Source organism: Miscanthus floridulus, chromosome 3, assembly GCF_019320115.1.
Source record: "Miscanthus floridulus cultivar M001 chromosome 3, ASM1932011v1, whole genome shotgun sequence".
NCBI classification, from domain to species: Eukaryota; Viridiplantae; Streptophyta; class Magnoliopsida; order Poales; family Poaceae; genus Miscanthus; species Miscanthus floridulus.
The window spans coordinates 23,746,965-23,769,283 of NC_089582.1; the positions used below are offsets into that span (position 1 = coordinate 23,746,965).

At 45.7% G+C, this 22,319-nt stretch overlaps 1 protein-coding gene and 1 pseudogene across 1 annotated transcript; both read right to left on the reverse strand.

Annotated features, from left to right (window-relative positions):
- Positions 1 to 26: 26 nt before the first annotated feature.
- LOC136545225 (uncharacterized) lies at positions 27 to 3,824 on the reverse strand. Its single transcript, XM_066537274.1, has 3 exons — positions 3,343 to 3,824; positions 1,040 to 2,769; positions 27 to 243 (listed from the first exon to the last, which is right to left on the reverse strand). The coding sequence occupies exons 1-3, from the start codon at positions 3,817 to 3,819 to the stop codon at positions 192 to 194; spliced, it is 2,259 nt and encodes a 752-aa protein (XP_066393371.1). The 5' UTR covers positions 3,820 to 3,824; the 3' UTR covers positions 27 to 191.
- A 9,284-nt stretch (positions 3,825 to 13,108) lies between these two features.
- On the reverse strand, positions 13,109 to 21,008 carry LOC136545226 (ABC transporter C family member 3-like; annotated as a pseudogene).
- Between the last annotated feature and the right edge of the window lie 1,311 nt (positions 21,009 to 22,319).

Below are 22,319 nucleotides of genomic sequence, written 5' to 3' on the forward strand. Positions count from 1 at the left end.
CAATATAACCATCTCAATTTCATCCACAAAACATCGCTTTGCGAGCATCAAAACGAAAACTGAACACCAGTATGCATCCATGCAACCATCCTCAAAATTCAGGCAGCATACATGAGTATGACATCAACATATCCTCAAAATAGAAGCTCTGCTTTCAGATGAAAATCCTGCATCTGGTTCTGACAACTGCCTCATCTCCTCTCCGCACCCTCGCTACCCCTGCTGAAGCCTGCCGTTCCATGCCTGCAGGAAATAGAGAAGGCCGTGATCAAATATAAGTAGTTAACAACGCTACGATTTGGGTCGAGAAAGGAATTGCAAGAACTTATCCTTAAAAACTTTCATCATCTGCTAGGTACATGTTCTGGTAGCTTGTCACTCCAGAATTTATACTAATCCAGGAGGTCAGGTTAATTCCAATGCAAATGCAGTAGAGCTAGGATCCCAACTATGCTTTTACCGCTCCTATCATCATCAGGATAGCCGTTTCATGAAGCCACCATATGACACTAACATGAGTGAGAAATTCACGCTGTAACTCAAAGGTCACTCTGATGATAAAATCGCACTGAATCTCTGAATTCAGTCTGCAGTGTTTCTTGGGGTTTGATGCCCAAGAAAGAGATCTCATGTAAATAATATGAAACAACCAAACACTTCCAACAAGATTAAATTCTCTCTCATTTTCATTCAACTTGTGAGTTCAGTAAACACACCGCATTAGTGATATGGCTAAAGAGTTAAGATCGAAAAACAGTGAACAAAGTCAATACTATATGATCTAGAATATATGCACTCTAAAACAAGTTGCACTTCCACTCAAAAAATTTCATCAAGTCAAAGAACACATTAGTGATATAGCTAAAGAGTTAACATCGAAAAACAGTGAACATTTCTTTTACTTTCTTTTAAGAACCGGATTGGCAGTAAGCATCGTTTTGAGTACAGAGAACAAGAATGTTGCAAGACAGCAAGACAATCACCACAGAGCCAAATCAAGAATTGTAAAATGTGGGAAAGAAAGAAGAAACAAGAATACCTGGACAAGGATTCATAGTGCAAGTATGCCGCCAAATCTGAGTTCAGGCCCTGGCCACCGCCATCCGTTCTTTGCTGGTTCGACGACACTTGGGCATGCCGCTGGCCCAACGCCGGCAGCAGCGGCAACAGAGATGAACCCATTTGGTGCCCATTTGGCTGTGGTTGCTGGTCGGCGAGGAATGGCGCGTCCTTGGCAGACCCCGGCGACAGGAACGCCATTGTGGCGCCGGCGCCGCCCCCGTGCTCACCGTTCGCGTAGGCCGCGGCCTGCTGCACCGAAGTCGTGTCGGGCTGGTGCCTGCCGAATCCAACCGCGTCGGCCAGCTGCTGCTCCTGCAACATCTGTTGCACCGTCCGCAGCTCCTCCTCCTGCAGCATCTGTTGCACCGTCGGCTGGTGCCAGTACGGGTGGCCGTGGCCTTGCCCCAGCGAGATGTCGAGCTCTGTCCCGGAGTACTGCGCCACGGGGTGCTGCTGCTGCGCTGCGGCGGCCTGCTGCGTGATCAGTTCCTGCTCTCTAGCGCGCCCCGCCGCGACGACCTGCCTCATTAGCATTTCCAGCTTTCTTTCCATCTCTGCCATGGCGGACAACTCCTGCGACTGCAGGATCCCCTGTGTTGACCCGTCCGGGTGGCCGTTCCCAAGGGTGATGCCGAACTCTTTCTGGGCGTGCCGAGCCTCGGCTTGCCGCGACATGATCTCCAGCCTCTTATCAAGGTCTGGCGTAGACGCTTTCTCAATCTGCACCAGCATCTCCTGGAGCCACGCAGCGTCCGGGTCCTGCTGCGTCATCATCGTCCTCACTTCCTGCTCCCACTGCTTCCTGATCATTGCCCGCTCGTCCGCGAGCTCTACTATGGCGGCCAACTCCTGCAGCATCGCCTGGGTTTCGCCGTCCGGGTGGCCGTTTCCAAGGGCGATGTCGAGCCCAATCTGAGCGTGCTGCTGCTGCTGCGCGCCCGCGGCCAGCTGCATCATCTCTTGCTCCGCGAGCACCGCCGCGGCAGCGTGCCGCGAGTTCATGTCCTGCACTCCGGCAACCTGCCCCGCGGCGGCCACCACCTGCTGGTGCATGTCCGGGTGGCCGTACCCCAGCGTGAGCTCCGTGTCATCGTATTGCGCGGCGAGGTTGTCGAACTGACGAGCGCCTCCGGCGGACAGCAACTCCGCCGCCGCGACCTGATGCTGCTGGAGCAGCAGCAGCATGTCCTGCTCGCTCGCCACCTGCGACGCGGACGCGGCAGCCGGCTGGTGCGCCCCAGCCATCTGATGGTGCCACGGCGACGTGTGGTGCACCGCCGCGGGGTCGTGGTACTGCTGCGCCCAGGCGAATTGCTGCAACATGTTGCCCGTCGTCTTGGCAAGCTCCGCCGTGGAGGCTTCCTCCATCTGCTGCGCCATCTCCTGGGGCCCGTCACGAAACCCGGCATAGTGCGGGGCGGGGTCTTGGTGCTGCCACGCAGCATTCGGGATCTGCTGCGTCATCGTCAGCACGTCCTGCTCCCTCGCGACCCCCACCGCCGCGTCCCACTGCCCCATCTCCGTCATCACGTCATTCTTCATTATCTTCTGGTTTCTGGCGTGCTCTGCCATGTCCAACAACTCCTGCAGCTGCAGCATCTCCTGGGATATGTCAACCGGGTGGCCGTGCCCGATGGCGTGCTCGTTCTCGGCGTGTTGCGGCACAAGGTGCTGCTGCTGCTGCTGCTCGCCCGTGGCGCCGGCGAGCTGCATCATAGCTTCCAGCAGAACCGAGGTGCTGCCCTGTCCCGGCGTTCTGCCCGCAGCAGCATCTCCTGCATGGCGCGGTTGCCCTGTCCCAGCGTGCTGTCCCTCAGAATCGACGTGCTGCGGCGGCGCGGTTGCCGGGGCCTGCACCGACCTCATCGCCTCCTCCCGCGATGCCTCTGCCACGGCAGTCAGCTGCTGCGCCTCCGACATCTGCTGGTGCAGCTGCCCGTGCCCGTACCCCTCCGGGACGCGCGGCGGCTCTGTCTCCCTGTGCTGCGCGGCGAGGAGGTGGCCGTGCTGCTTTGTGGGCGCGGCCTGCCGCATCAATAGCTCCTTCTCCCTCTCGGCCTCCGCCACCGCCATCTGCTGGCGCTCGCGCTCATCAGGGAAGCCCGGCGGCCTGGAGCTGCGCTGCTTTGCGGCCCGCAGCATGAGCATTGTCTGCTCGCTCAAGGTGGGCTCGCGGTGGCGCTTGATGACGTCGATCCCCTTCCCGTTCCCGGCGTTCCTCCCCGTCCCCGTGCCCGGCTCGTGCAGCTCCCTCCACCTGGCCTCGTTGGCCTTCCGGACGCCGAGCAGCCTGGCGTCCTGCTCCCTGGCGTGCTTGAGCGCGGCTTCGACCTGCGCCCGCGCCTCCACCCTGACCGCGGGCGCCGCGGCCGCGACGTCGACCGGCTCGGCCGCGGCCAGGGCGCCGAACTCCCTGGCGATCTCCTCCCGCGCCGCGTCCACCTGCTCCCTGGCCTTGTCGTTCACCTCCTGGAGGATGCGGATGTAGGAGACGCGGCCGAAGGTGGGGTCCCGCTGCCGCGCCTTGGCCTCCTCGACGAGCGTCGCCGCGGCCACCCGCCGCTGCTCGGGGGGCTCGATGCGCTCCAGCATCTTGGACACGTTGCTGGCGCCGAAGACGCCGTGCACGGCTGCGAAGTCGTCCGCCGTGAAGTAGGGCGCGAAGACGCAGCCCGGCACGCACCTGCGACGCAGCGTCCTGCACGCCCCGCACGGCGCCCCCGCCCCCGCCACCGCCTGCTCCTCGTCGTCCGGCATCTCCTCCTCCGCACAGCGCAGCGCAGGGCGACGCCTCCGATCGGCTTCGCTCCTTCGCAAAGCAGGGAGGGAGGGAGGGACGGAGGAGAGAAGCGTAGGCGATCAGCGTCACCGACCTCCCAGGCGGTGCGATGATCTGGCGGAGGTGTTCGTCCTCGTTGGGAAGGGAGAAAGAAGGTAAGAAAGTAGTTGGGATCCTGCTGGTCGTGGGTAAAGTTAAATGTGCACTTGAGGTCATATGCTCTGTTTGTGGGCCCTACGGCTAAGAGGAAGAACTGAGATTACACGAGTGTGTCTGGGCCCAAGTTAGTTAGGGGTGCGGTTAAAAATCTGGATGCTGTGGATATTCCATTAGTAAGGATAATTCAAATTATGATGAGTACAACTGTACAAGTAAACGCACGTAATCGTCACATATATATATTTTTGGACAAATACTGGTAATCAATCCGTTGAAATTTAACGATTTACAGTATTTAGGGAGCAATCCGCTTAAACGGCCAATTTGTGTGTTTACGCACAACCAAAAGAGTATCCACATTAATTCTCAAAATGCTTATAAATTACCACGTTAATTTAAGAAATTAAATTAAAGGGCTGATAGATATGATAAATTACATACCACTGCATCATTAAAAAAAACCCCCAAATACACTACTTGGTCATGCCATTTCTTAATAAGAAAGACATGGAGGATAAGAACGAAGAAAAAATATGAAGCCAACCACATATGTACGTCATACATAATGTATTTATTTTTAACGTTCAAATTCAAATGATATAATATATGATAAAATACGTACAAACATACTTCGATACATTTTTTGTTTTAAAAAATAAAAACATAATAATCATATTAAAAGAGATACAATCCAATACAAGAAGGATAATGCTATAATCATATATGAAGAAAATATGACAAGCCTTCGCTTTGTTAATTAATCTACCTAGCTAAGGCTACTATCCCCTCATAACAGAGGAATGGGATGACTTAATGTGAGATAAAAATGTGTTATACTTATGATGCTATAGATCATAGTGCTGTCAAAAGTGGTAGCAGCTATCCATTGGTCTGGGCGTGGCGGGAAGGGAGAGGGGAAGAAGGAGGCCACCGCAGGTGCGGTAGGGTCTCTCGAGTTCCACGGCCACGCCCGCGCTCGTGGAGCTTTGGCAAGATCCTACCACGCCACGGCGAGGCGGTGGGCGGCGATGACGCGTCGAGAGGAGGAAGAAGACGGTGAAGAAACAAATCATGTGTTCAGACACTCGAGCGTGGCATAGACATACTCTATTTATACATTTCTTCTATATTTCAGGTGTCTGAATTGTAAGATGATTTCAGACAACACTCTTGTACCACCAACTATTACAAGTAAATTGTTACTTTTGTGATTTGTTATTTATCTTTGTGTCATAACATATTAAATTTTTGTCCTTGTCTACCTATAAAAATAATTGTTAATTGTCTTTGTGCCAACACAAATCAGATTTTGTCGAGATTTTTATTTTATCTAATGGGTTTTTTTATTCTCGGTACAAAAAATTGCTGACTATGCATACAGAAATTATGATGAACAAAATCTACAATCTTAATATAAAATATATGCAATAATCGTCAACCGAAAGAAAACTAAAATTCAGACCTCCAAATTTTAGCAAGTCCCACGTCACGACTAGCGCCCAGCCATGTCTTGCACTTTTGCCTCGCCGCGACGCCGCGTATGCCGCTAGGCCACTTGCGTCCTCAGGGCGTTAAACCTCCAAGCTTAGCATTGGTGAACCCATCTCGAACCTTGTAATTTGTACTTTATAGAAAAGAGGATACGAACTAAGCTATATATAGTTAGCAATGGATCTAGTAATTTGATTTTCTATAGTCATTATTAGTCCTGAGTTAAATAATCTTAAGTTTGATGAAACCTATAGGCGCGTCATATGCAATGTACTTTCATATTATAACTTATTTGTTGGCATAGATGTTTGATTCTATTCTCTATAAAATTGATCAAATTTGAAATAGCTTGAGTAGGAATTAATTTATTTTAGAACCGAGAGGCGAGCTTGTCTACAACATAACCGAGTGGTTTAGCCCTTGCTAACACCCGGGTGTTTTTTACACACAAAACGCACATATTATTGGATAAAAAATTCGAGTGTTTCAAGCACCCTCGACACACGAATTTTTATATCGTTGGATCTACATCCAACGGATGAGATTAATACAGTAAGAAAAACAAAAAATCTGACTACCACCATTAGATTGAAATCCAACTGTCACCATGTGCAGCTTTAGTTTAGGCGACGATTATTGCATATATTTTATGTTATTAAATTGCAGTTAGTTCATTGCAATTTCTGTAGACATAATCTGTAATTTTTTAATCCGGTTATAAAAAAAATTGATAAACAAAACTAAAATCCTGACAAAATCTAATATATGTCGACACAAAGACAATTAACAAGTCATAATTTTTTTCTATAGTTACATAAGGACTAAAAAAAATTAGTATATATGTTGACACAAAGACAATTAACCGGTCATGATTTTTTTATAGTTAGACAAGAACAAACAATTAATATATATGTTGACACAAATAGAATTAATAAGTCATATTTTTTCCTATATAGTTAGACATAGACAAGAACAAATAATTAATATATTATAACACAAATACATTTTGAACAGTGCCACTAAAGAGTGGGCTCTACACATCGAAACAGATCGAAAGATACCTTATCTGAGTGGGCCTTATCCTATATCCTATATATTCTTATAAAGCTAAACTCCACTGGAGATTTCTCTCAACATGCAAGCTATCCACATCAACAATCTGCTAGAACTTACAATTATAGCCCCACTAGAGATTTCTCTCAACATGCAAGCTATCCACGTCAACAATCCACTAGAACTTGCAATTATATCCAACTAGCACATATAATTATGATAGTTACCTCTTCAACCACTTACATGCATTTAGCTGTCCACATCGATATGTCAAACCATCCACCAAAAATAATCTAAGATGGTTTCATTCATATAACTATAAATATAAATAGTCTAATATTTTTAAATTATCTAAAATCCCCGCAGCAACGCGCGGCTATTCTCCTACTACACATCTAATCGAGTGGACAAAAAAATCGGGTGACGCCGGGTGCCAAAACAACCAAAAGTGACTTAGCATTTCCAATCTGCAAAACTCCTCCATACACCTTACGAAAGATTATGGAGGAGGGAGTGGCCCGAATCAGAACAAGTATAGACCCGTTACCGTTGCCCCGAATGTGGATCCCGCCGGTGTCCCGAACGGCACCGCGGTCCCGAACAGCGGCACCGTGGACGCCCGCTGCTGCGCGTGAGAGCTCATGCCAGTAAGCAAGCACGCGCGCCCCGTCTGCTCGTACTCCCGGCCGCGGTCCACCACCCGAGCGCTCAGCTCGCGCAGCTCCGCCACAAGCTCCGCGCACTTGTCGTCGTCCGCCAGCCCCGCGGCCGCCGAGGCCTCCTGCCGACGGTCCAGTATCTGCGCCGCCCTCGCGTGCTCGCCGCGATCCGCAGCGGCCCGCGCCGCCGCAATGTCGTCGGCAGCTTCCACGCGGAAGCGTTCCTGTGCCACCTCCACGCGGCACGACTCCATCTCCATGTCCGTCGTCGCTGGCACCACCACCGGCCTCTGCACCGCGGCGTCGTCCTCGCAAGAAACGTCCACCGACCGCCGGGTTGCCGCGTCCTTGTAAGTTCAGCTCACCTTGATCAGGCGGGTCACGCTGCCGTCGTCGTCGTCTTTGGCGCCATCATCCCCGGCGGCGGCGAGTGGCACGCCCAAGAAGAGCAGGAAACGCCTCTCCTCGTCCGCGTACAGCTCGCCAACGTCCACCGACGCGGCGCGGCCGCCCATGTCGATGAGGCTATCTGGCTTCGTCCACGGCTGCCTTGGCCGTGGCCTCCCACTGTCCGACATCCGTGCCAACCGGAGGATGCGGCGAGCCTCGCACGAGAAGGCCACGATGCTGAGCCGGTCGCCGGGGCCGAGCCGGTCGATGACGAAGCTCACGGCCTGCTTCAGCAGCGCCAGCTTGTAGCCGGCCATGCTGCCGCTGACGTCGAGTACCGTGACGAGATCTAGCGACGGTACAAGCTCTGCGCTCGCGGCGTGTGCCTTGGCGTGCACCAGCACGGCGAAGTTGTCTCGGGCCGTGTCCCTCGCGAGAGCCGGGTGCTCGCAGTGCGTCTTGAGCACGACTACTCCGTCCTTGTTCGTCGGTGCTTCCTGGACTTGTTGGTCGAGAGGCGACGGCGGCTCCACCGGCTCGTCGTCATCGAACACGGGGTCCTGAGAAGTAGTCGACGGTGACGTCTGCCCAAACAGGGGTGTCCTCGACGGCGACGGTGGAGGCAACGCAAAGGTGAAGGAGGAGCCCTGAGAAGCAGTCGACGGCGACGGCTGCCCAAACAGGGTGTCCACGACGGCGACGGTGGAGACGGTGGAGACCACGCAAAGGTGAAGTAGGAGTTGTGAGCAATCGACGGCTGCCCAAACAGGGGTCTCCGGGATGCTGAGGAGGAGTCGGTCGTCGACGCGAAGTTGAAGGGGGTGGCCGGCGCATCGGCGGGAGCGGTGGCCTGCATGTCGGACCACCGCGCAGCGCAGACCGGGCATGCGGCGGCCCCGGAGACACAGCCGAGGTGGAAGGTGTGGCCGCACTCCGACGTGAACGCCGCCTGCCAGAGGCCAATGATGCAGCGGCAGGCGTCGCACTCGCCGGTGCTCGTCTTTCTTGTCGTCATGTTTTTCTTTCTTTCTTTCTTTTTATGATTTGATCTGATCTGAATATCTGATGACGGCGGCCCTCCTTCCGTATGGCGCGTATGTATAGCCTGGACACGCGTAGCGTGTCCGCGGCGGGAGGCGGAGGCGGACGGGAGGGATGCGAGGCCAAAGGTTTCCTTCTTCTGTTCCGGTTCCTGGGTCGGGTCGCATGGAAGTGTAGCCGGCACGGTGGTCGCCGACCGCCGGGCTCCCCGAGGCGTTCTTGACGAACAGCGTGTACCCGTCCGCCGCCCACGCGGCCCTACAGGAGAGGGAGCTGCTGTTTTGTGCACGTGCCTTCGTCGCTGTTCATCAGCACGGCGGCGTAGAGTACGAAGCTGCCGTCGTCGCGCATAGCGGGCGCCGCGACGCTCCGGTCCTGGCCGTCGGCGGCGCCGGCCCAGACCAGGCGCCCGTCAGCGGTGATCCAGAGCGCGCCGCCCGTGGCGGGCGTGTCGTTGCGGTCGTCCGTCCAAGTGACGGTCACGTTCGGGGAGGTGGCGAGCCAGGCGCCCACGGCGAGGCCACCGTCCGTGGCATAGAAGCCGAAGGCGAAGCGACCGGACGGGGACGGCCAGGCAGCGCCCGCGGCCGCCTGCAGGGAGGACCCCGAGGTGATGTTGGTGGTGCTCTGCTGCGCAGCACCTGGCACGGGCACGGAAACAAGCGTGGCGAGTGCGAGCAACAGCAGATGGATGGGTATATCCATGGCGCTCATCGCTGCTGCTGCTTCACCAAACTTAGCCACAACTGTGTGCACACGCCTAAGCTCCGTTTATGGTGAAGCAGCAACAGCAGCAGTGATGAATGTAACTATTTCTTAATTATATTATATCCTAAATGACCAAGTTGAATTACATATAGTTTAGTTCTATGGTGCTGTAGATGTTGATCTCTTTTCTATAAAGTATAAACCTTTTTCTGTTTGACAAATTCTTTTCTTTAAATTTGATTAAACATATGACAGTGCATTAGGTCACCTCTCAATTGACTCCATTGCATGGTTTATTCCATACTACCACTGCATTATGTTTTTTTGGTTGAGGAAGAATTGTTAGTCAAAATCATATCGACCCGCGACAGCGATCTGCTGTGTAGCTAGGATGGACTTTTCCTATAATTTTGATTAAACATGGAATAGAGCGCCCAGAATGCGTCCAGAGGCACCTCAGAAAATGGCACCCACGTACAGAAACAGCGCCAGCATGCGTGCGCGCGTCCCCATCCGCAGCCTATCACCTCCACACCCCCATACCGCCACCGTGCTGCCATCTCAGGCGCGCTCCCTCTGCAAGCCCCCCCCCCCCCCCCCCGCGCCCCCTCTACTGGCCCCTACGGCGCCGTACAGTGTCGCGCCCCTTCCGCAGCCCCCTGCCGCGCCGTGCAGTGCCACATCCGTTTCGCGCTACACGTGGGGCCCGTGCCGCTCGAGCGACAAGACGGGAAGAGAGGGCGCCGACGGCGCCTCCGATTTGGAAAGACCCGGCCATGGCATCATATGGATGCCCTGCCGGCTCCGGGAGAGACGATGCAACAGAAGTTGGGGAGAAGAGATGCAACATCCGATCTACTTTTGAAACTTCTAAATACAACAGTTGCAACATACGTCTAAAGGCATTTAAAATATGCTTCTGAAACACTTAAAAAAACACCTGAAACACACTTGAAAACCATTGCAATCATAAGCAACATCAAAATAAAACACGTGCAATATATGTGTGAAACATATGCAACATCCAGATAAACACACTTGCAACATGCGTTCGAAAACTCAAAACATACGCTTGCAACATGCCTCTAAAACAAATGCAACATATGCAACATGTGCAACATCGCATGATCTACTTTTGTAAAATCCATATGAAACAAATGTAGCATACATCTGAAACGTGTGGCAGAACCACCCGAAATAACTCGCTTTTGGAGGCACTTGTCTTCCACTAGACACTAAGTACCCCGAAAGTGAGCTAGATTGAACAGTTCCGTCGAGCACACCCCAAGGGATCACTTGAAGCAATCCACATTTCACACCAGGATCCAATAATGAGTGCAAACTTATAATACTTAGTCCATTTCATACAACACAGAGTCTTGGAAATTATTATTATAATACCAGCGTTCAGAGTACGATAATTAAATAGCGAAAATTAAATAAACATCTAGCGGACGATACAAGGATTCTGACTGAGCCCACCAGAAAAATCCTCCACACAAGAGCTACTCCTCAAGCTGCACCTGCAATAAGGGTAAATAAACCCTGAGTACACAATGTACGTGCAAGACTTACCCGACTAGTGGGGATATATTTCTCGACTCTCAAGGAATATGATAGGTAATTTGGTTTATAGGTTTCTTTTGTTTTACGGAAAGTATTACTAATAATTCGTCCTTTCAATCAAGTTTTATTAGCAGTCATGATTACTCCATTAGCTAACCATTCTAGGTAAGCACTTGTTCTACTTTTAAATAAGGGTTGAGCAATTAGAATTATTTCACCTTCTTTCATATTCTAGTTCTTACTACGGTGCTAGACCATAGCCAGGTCGTACCATCACGTAGAAATGGTGATTCGCGAATCAATGTAGCCCAGCTGGGAATCCCAAAACACACGTCCCGCTTGTACCCTAGGCACAAGCAAGATCAACCCACCACTCTCCTGTCATGGGGTCCAGGTCCCCGTCCAAACTTGGACTCTAAGCCCCCACACTTGAGGCCCGGCTTCAGTACGGTGCTTAGACCTCCACCTTTCCCTGCCTCCAATCAGTCGGTGTTCTTTGATGGATCCTATGATGTTCTTTGATGTATTACGTAGTATACATATGGTGTTCTATGATATTTTTTTGTGTTGTTCACGTGGTATATTGTGATGGTTTATGATGTATTTTTGTGATGTTCATGTACTATACATGTGATGTTCTATCATGTTTTTATGATGTTCACGTGGTATACAAGTGATGTTCTGTGATATTTTTTTGTGATGTTCACACAATATACATGTGGTGTTCACCTAGTATACATACGAAGTTATATGATATATTCAGTTATTTCACGTAGTATATATATGATGTTCTATGATATATTCAGTGATGTTCACGTAATATATATGTGATGTTCTATGATGTATTTTGCAATGTTCATATAGTATACATGTGGAGTTCTATATATTTTTGTGATGTTCACGTACTATACATGAGATGCTCTACGTATTTTAGGATGTTCATATATTATAAATGCATGTTCCATGATTTTCTTTAAGTTCCCATGAGATATTCTATGTTATATTTTAGATTGTTTAAGTAATATCCATGTGATGATCTTTTTTAATTTACCTCTATTACGTGGATTTTTCTTTTCCCTTGTGATTTGTCCTATAATTTTGCTTTGTTATTTTTTTCATGTGATGCTTTTGTCCGAGTTACATCGCGTACCAAATAGTTATGGTATTTTATTTTGTTTCCTTTTTGCTTTGATCTAAATTTTACTATTTTTATTTATGTTATGGTATTTATTTATTTATTTACTGTTTCTATGTATTTATAGTTTTTTGTTATTATTTTTTTCATGGATCTTATAGTACCATGAACCTATAACTAGAATATTATTTTTTTAAATCGAGAACATTTTTCTTACGAAGGCAGAACATTATTTTTTTGAACTTAGAACATTGTTTGTACTCAATAAAAATATGTTCTATCTTCACAATATAAATGTTTGTTATAAAATTTTATCTAAATGTATGCACGTGAGATCTTGTTTTGAAGGATTTATTGTAAAAAACACGATGGTGTAATCACAATTTAATTTGGATGTTTAATTTGGTAGTTATGACTTTTTTAAAACTTAGCAAATGCTTACTCTATAAGCTATTCTCAACCTACTTTTCTTTTCAGCAGCATGCATGCATGATGCATGCATGTGGAGGAGAGACTTCCAATAAAACAACAGTATCATTAAATTATTATTTTTATGAACGTGCCATGCGCAGCTGAGAGCGATGCGGGTCGAGGTGGGCCGTGGGCCGTGGGCCGTGGGCCAGCCAGACGCGACACATGGAGTGCAGAAAATAATTTACCGCTTCCGTACGCGAGTGGGCGAGCGGGAAACATCGGTGCGTGGATTCCGTCCGAACGGCCGGACTACAACACCCCCCCGAGACTTGCAGAGGCTGTGCTGGCTGAGCAGATCAGACAGCAATAGGCAGATGATGACGTGGCCGTGCGAGGTGCCGAATTTCGTGTACAAAAACAAAACAAAGACTGTCTATACAGGCGGGGACAGCATAGAAGCACAGTGGAGCTCTGAATCATGGGCAGTACCGAAAAAGAAAAAGTTTCATTCATGTACATTATTAAAATAAAGACAGCAGAATATAACCACAACACGAGTAAATATGTGCATGCTAGGAGTATCGGATGGGACAAAGGGCCACGGCACATTTAGATATTTCACGCTTTCTGAAAGCTTGCTTTGTAGGAGTATTAAGCTATTATTAAATCTGTACAAGATCACAATTCCAAGGGGGTTTTGTCTTGCATAATTGTTCATACCACTCTGTTCCAAGGAACTCGTGCCCTAACCCCACCAGTACACGGAAATTACGATGACACAGCATCTGTAGTCTCATTTGCTTTCCTATACTCATAAACGAGCTTGGCAAATCGGGATGAACTGTCATCTAGCAGTTTTTCTGGCGTGTCATGCTCTGCAATTTCGCCTGTTTTACAACATGGACAGTGTTAAAGTGGGAGGAGAAACAAATGTAAACATAGATTTGGCTCGTAAGCCAGGGCCTTGTTACTTACCGTTATCCAGAACCAAGACTCTGTCGCTGTCAAAAACTGATGTGATTCGATGCGCTATTGCAATGATTGTGCATTCGAGAAATTGCTGTTTCAAGGTTTCTTGAATCAAGCTGTCAGTGGTTGGATCTACAGAGGACGTTGCCTCGTCCAAAACCAAGATCTTTCTCCTTTTCAGAATCACCCTTCCCAAACACACAAGTTGGCGCTGACCTGCGCTCCAGTTTTTGCCGTTTTCTGTCACTGCATTCATTCCAAAATCAAAGAAGGAGTTATGGTTTTGAAATCATAGAGCAATGTCTAGGGACCTTCTGGCAGATATCTAACCTGTCGAGTCAAGCTTAAGTGCATTCTTTCTAACTTCATCCCCAAGATGACAGGAATCCAACGCCTAGAGAACACAACCATAGAGTGTTTTAGCCACCAAATGGTTCCAAAGAGTACTATAGTTTTTTAAAAAATATATATATATACTAGGCGCGAAAAGGAAATGTTAAGACAAATTGGTATGTACCATCCCAGATTTGCCCATCACTATGCTCCCCAAGGGGGTCAATATTGGTTCGCAGGGTCCCCTCAAACATAACAGGATCTTGTGGAATGATGCTCAATCTAGTCCGAAGGTCATGCAGTCCAATGGTGCTGATGTCAGTGCCATCTATCAACACTTGGCCAATACATGGGTCCACAATGCGGAATAGTGTTTGAATCAAGGTTGATTTGCCACCACCTGTTCTACCAACAATACCTGTCTTCTTTCCACCTTGTAAGGTGCACGTCAGACCTTTCAAAACAAAAGGCAGCAGTGGTGCATACCGAACCTGCATCACATAACAAGCAGTTAAGCTAGAGCAGTCCGTTCAGGTGATATTTGTTTTCCACCTTAAGCCAAGTTTATGTTTTCTAGAATATTCTAGGAATATATTAAGAACTAAAGGCTGCAATTCTGATAACAGCAGGAACAACATTGAAAACAAAAGGACATGTTAATACTGGAATAATGACGTAATGAAATTGATGATTTACAGCAGTTAGCATTTACTATCCCTAAAACTGATGCGAGCACAACAATTATATAAAACTGAATATGTATAATACATAAAGTTGAAGAGACAAACATGTAGGTTGCGCAGCTCAATTTCACCCTTTGTTGGCCACTGATCATTTGGTCGAGTTTCTGATATTGTAAGCGGTGGTTCAGAAGGAATATTCATATACTGCATCATTCTTTCCACAGATATCATTTTATTTTCCAAACTGCAGAGGATAGCAATAGCCCACCCTTGTAGCATATTGAGACTTAGTCCATAGGTGACCGCAAGACCAGCAGTCTCTGTACAAAATATTATCAAGCATGTTAGTAGACACTAAGAACAATATTGATCTTGCATTCTTGCTAGAAAAAGGATATGCTTACTTGGGTTGATTAAAGCAGCTGGAGAGAAGACCAGAAGTATCAATGTGAAGGAAAAAACAAAGGATGAAAGAATATCCAAGCGAAAGCACAGCCATTCCATTGCAGCTGCATTATATAAACTTGGTCGAGATAAGTTATCCATCAAATGTCCAATAGAACTGATAAATTGCCTTTCCTTTTGAAAGCATCTAATGATATTTGAGCCAGCTATTGATTCGGTAAAATGGTGCATCACTGGGGCTCTGCGAACTCCAGTCAGCCTTTGCAACTCCCTAGCAGCATCTATGTAGTATTGCTAAAAGTTGGAAGAGCATATCATGATTAGGAACAAAAATAATATGCACATAATTGTAATTCTCAGCTACAAATTAATTAATATCAATGAGAAATTGCACCATTAATTTGAAAAATATAAAACTGATATAATTATATTAAAATATATAGTTTACCTGATACCACAGTGATGCAATAATAGTGGGAATAAAAATTATGAAGACTGGCCATGCAACCTGTGACATTAGAATAATTGTTCCTAGAATTTCAATGGCAGGAAATAGAAGATAACCCATCAGTTCAAAAATTCTGGTATCCACTGTGCTTTGATCTGTGGAAGCCTACAGTTTGTTTCAACTTTCAGCATTGACACAATAAAAAAGTAAATAGCATTGCAAGTACACCCTAATTCCTTATGCGGTTAAACAAACATTCTGTATGTAATTGCTTACTCTGTTCAAGACACGCCCACTAGGAGTGGAGTCAAAGAAATACATTGGAGCTCGGAATACACAGTTGTGCATTTTTTCAAATATAATAGTAGCAGTTTTACATCCAGCCTTGACAAGAAGATATGATCGCATGAAGATGCACAATGAGCTAACAATTGCTAATGCAAAATACACATTCACCATCAGCAAGCTACTGACTGGAGGATTCACATCTTCAGATATTGGGGCTGCCCAGGCCATCCAGAAATTGCTTCCGATTTGAAGAACTTGGAAAATGATATGAGCTAGCAAAATAAGTGGCACAAGTGCTCCACTATATGCCATCGTAACATACTCCCAGTAGACAATAAATCCAACCCGGCCTTTCTCCCTCTCTTCTTCTTGTACCAGTTGACCATTTTGAACAATCCCCTCGTCATTGTTACCATCCTTCTTATCCTCTGCTATGAATAGGGTGTTTCCATTGCCACCAGGATGATATGAACTTCCACAATTGCCACTAGGACGCATTGATAAGGCATCGTCATGGGATTTAAATAGTTTCTTAAGTTCTTCTCCAGATTCAAGGATTTCAGCGCGATTCCCTGACTCTGTTATTTTTCCATCTCTCATAACCTGAAAGATGAGGAGAGAAATTGGAAAGGTGAAAAGTTTGTTGCAATGGTTGCGTGTTCAGTGGAGCCTCCCCTAGCGTGCAGCGAATCAGGTTTTAGAAGAGGGAAGCCTGTGGTATTTAGCAGGAACTAGAGGGTTAGCGCAGTTGGATGTAACTATCATCTTAAGGCTGCTTGGTATTTTGGTAGATGTTATTGTTTTTTTGTTCCTGGCACGAGTTTATTGTTTTCTTTGTGTGTGTGTGTGTGTGGTAAATATTGTGTTCTTCCTAATGAAACTGATTCATAATTCTCTCGTGTATTCTAGAAAAAATAATAGAAAAGACTAGACATTTGTTGCTAGCTTACCAGTATAAGATCAGCTGAATCTAAAAAATTGACATGATGGGTAACATACACAACAGTTTTTGAAGCTAAGAATCCTTGCAGGCACTCCTGCAACAGCAATATACAAGTTATAGTCAGCAAATTTCACTTAATAGCAACAAATAATCTCTTGAACCCTAGAATAATGCTCAAGGACACATTAGATCAAAGTTTCTTTAATCAAAGTAAAAAAGGCACAGTGATGGCAAGCAACAGCAAGACACAGAAGCATGGCATGTTCGGCACCAGCGATAGACAATGGCGGAATCGACGCCACAGCGGTAAGGCAGAACAAGTCCCTGCGGCCATATCTGATGGGAGAAAAGGATGGTAAAACAGCAAGCCAGCAACTAGCTGATATTGAGGTAATACTGTTTCCCCGGAATTAACATATTTTCTTGAAGTACCATCTCGCCTATATTCATTTGTACTGTATCAAGACAAAGTCTAGTTCTTATTGGCAATTTTATTAATTATAAACAATAAAAGAAACAACTCTTACTTATTTCCTCTGCCAAGAATAATAAAATAGCTTAAGTGCTAAAAGAATAAAACAATTAAACAAATACTGAATTGGAAACTAATCAGGGAAAGAAGTAAAAATGAATATTTGCAACATTGTAACGAAAAAAAAATATACAAGGACTTCTTATACAAATGTTATAATTAAGACTAGTTTCAATATAATGATTAATTCCAAAACATACCTTGAACAAGTGCTGTCCAGTATGAGCATCAACTGCACTAAATGGATCATCAAATAGAAAGATATCAGCATCTTGATACAAAGCACGGGCAATTTGTATCCTTTGTTTTTGTCCACCACTTAAGTTGATTCCTCTCTCTCCTATAATTGTTTGGTCGCCCAAAGGCAATATATCAATATCCCTTTTTAAAGAGCATGCTTCAAGGACCTTTCTGTATCTTTCCCTATTCATCTGTGTACCGAAAAGTATGCTTTCTTCAATTGTCCCACTTTGTATCCATGGTGATTGGTTAACACAAGCTATTGTACCACAAGTTCGAACCTCTCCAGATAACTTTGGTATCTCTCCAAGTATGCTAGACAATAAACTTGATTTACCAGACCCAACAGTACCACAAATAGCGGCTTTAGTTCCTTGTTGTACACAAAAGTTGAGGTCTCGGAGAGTTGGCACCTGAGAAGATTTTTCCCAGGAGAAGTAACCATTCCTCACCTCAATGGACATATCCAGTGCTACCACTTGGAAGCTTAGTTACAGCATCACTTGCTAATTCCTCAAGGCAGAGAAATGAGCATATCCTATCAAGTGATACTTTAGTCTGAATGATTGACGAGATCGCATCTGGCATACTGTGGATAGGACCTTGCAACTGCCTAAATGTTGCCAGAGCAGATAATACTTTTCCAGTTTCTAATGGGATGCCAAAAATTATGCAAGTACCAAAAGTGATCATGGCAACAAATGCAGGAGCACCAAAAAAGACAGACATAAGCATTGATGAGGTGTAGACATATTTCTTTATCCAGTTCATCTCAGCCTTCCTCAACTCTTTTATCTTGGACAAGAAGATCAATTCCCAACCTTGAAGCTTGAGAATGCGCATGTTCTGTAATATCTCAGACATAGCGCTCATTCTAGCATCCTTGGCGCTCATAGTTTTCTCTTGGTAATTTTGCTCCATCCTCCCCAAAGGTATGTTAGCCAACATTGTCAAAACAGTGGCAGAAAGAGCCGCAAATGCTGCCAAGCCAAGAGTAGAGTATAAGATAATCATTGCGAGACTAATTTGCACAGGGAGCAACCAAAGTTCGTGCATAGACCAATTGAAATTTCCTACTTGCTCAGCATCAAGGTTCACAACATTGATCAACTCTCCACTTGATCTACCTTGCTTTGACTGACTAGAGAGGGCAAGACCCTTTTGGTAAATAACAGCAACAAGAGCGGAACGCATACGCAATCCTAATTGTTGTGATCTGAAGAGCAAATGTCTTGATGAGAGACCTTCCATCAGCTGTGCAACAACAAATGCCAACACCTAAAAGGTATCCTCTTTTAGTAGATCGTGGGTTTTCATTTAGGTAGTCAACAAAGTACTCAATCAGATAGGGACCAACATATGCAGTAACAGTACGTAAGTAGGGCATAAACTGCAGTGACAGTGATTAGTTTCCATGATGTAAGCATAAGAGCTTTGACCAGCTTAACTGTTGTAACATCAGTATACTGCCCTGTAGCAGAAATCAAGGCAATCTTTGATTTAAACTTGGGGGTGATTCCATGGACACTGTCAATGTTATCCAAGAATGGCACATCATTAAGGTCTAGTGTTTTCCTCTTCCCAAGTTCAAGTAAAGGCCCCATCCAAGAAAAGGTGATGTTACTCAACAATCCAGCATTTGAGAAAAGTGATCTACTGCCTGTTGCCTCAGATAAGGGTGAAGATCCATGATCCAAAAGTGGTTCCTCCATGATACTGTGATAGTTTCTGAATAGAAAACAATAATAATAATTAAAATAAAATGGTAGAACTTAATTGTTTCTTCTGCAATCATAATACAAAAAAGGTAAAGGGGCTGGCGTGTATTTCAAGAGATAAGATATCCTCAAATTGTATTAGTTGCTGTTATAACAACAGATAATGTTTTTAACTTTGAAGTGCACAAGCATACATAAGTGAGCTCTAAGAAAACAAAATAAGCGACCTAGTTAATGAGTAGAAAGAGAAAATATCTACCTAAACTAAAATGCCATTTGAAAGGTGAAAGGAGAATGCTGTTACCAAAATCATGGCTATGGAGCAACAACCTAGAGTTACACTTACTTACAGATGCAAGCCTATCTAGGCAAGAGACTGTGTAAATAAGCAAGAAAAACCCAGTGATATTCACGTTAAAAGCAAGACTAAAATTGTAATGTATAAATTCAAACATTTGTGTGGCCTATATTCTTGCTTCACAGAACAACTCACATCTCATTATGTATTTTTGTGCTAATCCAGTTTGCTACCAATGGAATAGGTTGAGTTGATACCTAACACATAGGCACCAGACTATGATTAGAACTTGGAGTCTGCACGGCTGGACAACTGTATGAGCGACAAATAGAATTGGACTGCAGGTACTTGCTCACACTTCTATTGGGGAAATTAGAAAAAAGAATCAGCAATACTAAGGTTTTAAGATCAATACTGGTCTTCAACAGTTTCTTGCTAAGGCCGCTGCCTAATACAAACTTTCATTACTTTTTAAAAATGGCAGGCCTACCTTTGGTGTGGAAAAAAGGGTATACATGAGAAAGTTCTTAAGTCACGGAAAACGGTCTACAGTCCAAAACCTTTGATAAATTCGTTTAAAAGAAATGCCTTTGATTATGCTCAGTTTGTTCTTTGAGACGTTAGAACACTGATTGGATACAGACCCTTAACTGATACAAGTCCATTAGATTGATCAGTGGCATATTTAAGTAAACTAAATATTAGCAACAAAATGAAACAAGTCCAAAATTTGATAATTTAAATGACAAAGTAGGGACAGCATGAGTGCAATATGAAACTCCTTTCCTTACAGAGGGGAAAGGAGAAAAAAAAACTGCTTTCTTCCCAGAAACAGGGGGTAGATTAAAGAAGCAGGAAGCTTACCACACGACTGACAATAAGTATCAAAGTATGGTCAACTTGTTGCTGCAATGGTGCATGTGGGAGACGATCTTATAGAGTAGATATATAGAGTTAAATGCCTGAACCTGAAAAGAAAGCCACATGATGTAATATTCTTATATAATCCCAGCACGTCAGAACATAATTAGGGGCTGGAATATGTAATATGTATTTACAATCCCCATACACCAACAGGAATGATGAACGTCAACAATATATGACCCCAGCAGGCTTGAATTACGCCATATGGTCACAGTTTGCAAAACAAACGATCAAATGCAGAGTATTTGGCTTAATCAGCGATCACTAACGATTATAATGCATTAGGCAGGCAGTGGTGGAAAATTGCAACTACCGACGGGAGCAGGGGGCGGGGCAGGAATTGGAGACGCGGGGAGCCAAAAGCTAATGCTGACGATACTTGAGAGGAAATACAAAACCACGCTAATATTCTCTTTTATCATGCACATACATGTCTACTGGCCTAGTGTAGTAAGGATAACAAACACTGCATCATCCATAATTTGTGGTGTATCATAGCAGGGGCGGATCGCGGATCCGGTATAGGGCATGGGCGTACAGTTTTAATTTTTGCGAAAAAAAAAATCGAAGTTATTAGTGTGCATAATGCATGTAATTGGGTTAGATTAGATCCGGGTACAGATAATTTACCTTAGGGTTTGGGTTTGGGGGTGCTCGGTATTCAGCAGCAGGAAGGGAAGGACGTATCAGGTGGACGATCGTTGCCGGCGAAGACGGCGGCGCCGCCAGGAAAGAAGCCACGCCCACGACAGTGGTAAACACGGACTCACAGAGAGGCAGTAAACACGAGACGGGAACGGGATTAGTGAGTAGCAGAGTACTCACTCCGGGTCGGCTGACGGTTGGGAAACTCTAGCAGGAGATGGGCCGCCAGCCCATATTGGTATAGCTCAGCTCATGGGCAAGAATCAGCCCGTTTTTTTTATTGCATTGTTTCTTTCTGTTTTCCTTTGTGTTATAATGTTTAATCTTTATGAGATTACTCCTACTTCTATTTATTATTAGTACAATGATGTTTCTAATAAAAAATATTTTTCTTATTTGTGATTGTATCAAGGCCTCTGTTCTTCTCTTTTTTTCTTCTTTTTCTCACTTCCGGATGCGTGCCTTTTGGGCAACATAAGTTCACTTTAAATTTTTAAATAAGTTAGTAATTTAAAAAAATTATGAAATACTCAAGTCAATTTTAGAATTTCAGAAAATTCAATGTCATACTAAAGGTGCGTGCTGCACCATAAGACACTCCTAAATCCCAAATCTAAAGAATAAATAAAGATGGGGGACAAAAGCAAACTAAATATTGATTAAAAATATATACTTGACATACCACATACACAACACACAAACAATTTCTTAGGGGCTTAGTGGCAATTTCTTACCTCCGTACGTACGCAGACCAGGAACGGAGAGTGGGCCGTGGGCGCCGCCGGCCGGCGGCCGCTCGCTGGTTCTGGTTGTTGCCGCGAGCACCTGACCGCACAGGCGATCGACGATGGTAGCACCACGCGCAGTCTCGCAGAGTCGCAAGGTCGCAGCGGGGGAAGAAGGTAGTCGCGGTGGAAGGGAACGCGGAGTCGCCAAATCGGCAGCACGTTTTACGGATCTGGGGTCCTACCTTCTGGCCATGGAAAGAACTAGTCCATTAAGTGCGTCCTCGCGCGCGCCGGCAAATCATCTGGTTAAGGCGCAGGTAAAAAACATGTTTAATCTTTGCATGGAAACAATATTAGAAGTTTAATGTAGATATGTCATGCACAAAAACTGAAAGATTGGAGCCTTTTTATATGGTGCAGGACACATATACTCTGCACACTTTCAAAATTATGGCATTTTCTATGCGTGTTAATCACGAATTTACAACGCAAATTTTAGAACAGTGTCTTAAGACCTCAAGGCCACACAAAGCACTGTAAGCTAACACTGGTGATTAAGAACTTCCACACTACTAAAAACCTGACAGCCGTAACATACCTGAAATCATTTCAATGTTACGAAGCTGAGTTAAAACCCTCGTGGCATAATGAAACCTGTAGAAAATGTGCACACAAATTGGAACATCAGTTTAGGAACTAAGAAAATAA

Coding starts and splice junctions, on each gene's coding strand:
- LOC136545225 (XM_066537274.1), bottom strand. CDS start 3,819: ATGCCGGACGACGAGGAGCAGGCGGTGGCGGGGGCGGGGGCGCCGTGC. Junction 2,770..3,342: donor AGGACGCCAGGCTGCTCGGC/GTCCGGAAGGCC, acceptor GCTATGATGCAG/CTCGCCGGCGCCACGGGCGA. Junction 244..1,039: donor CACTATGAATCCTTGTCCAG/GTATTCTTGTTT, acceptor TATTTCCTGCAG/GCATGGAACGGCAGGCTTCA.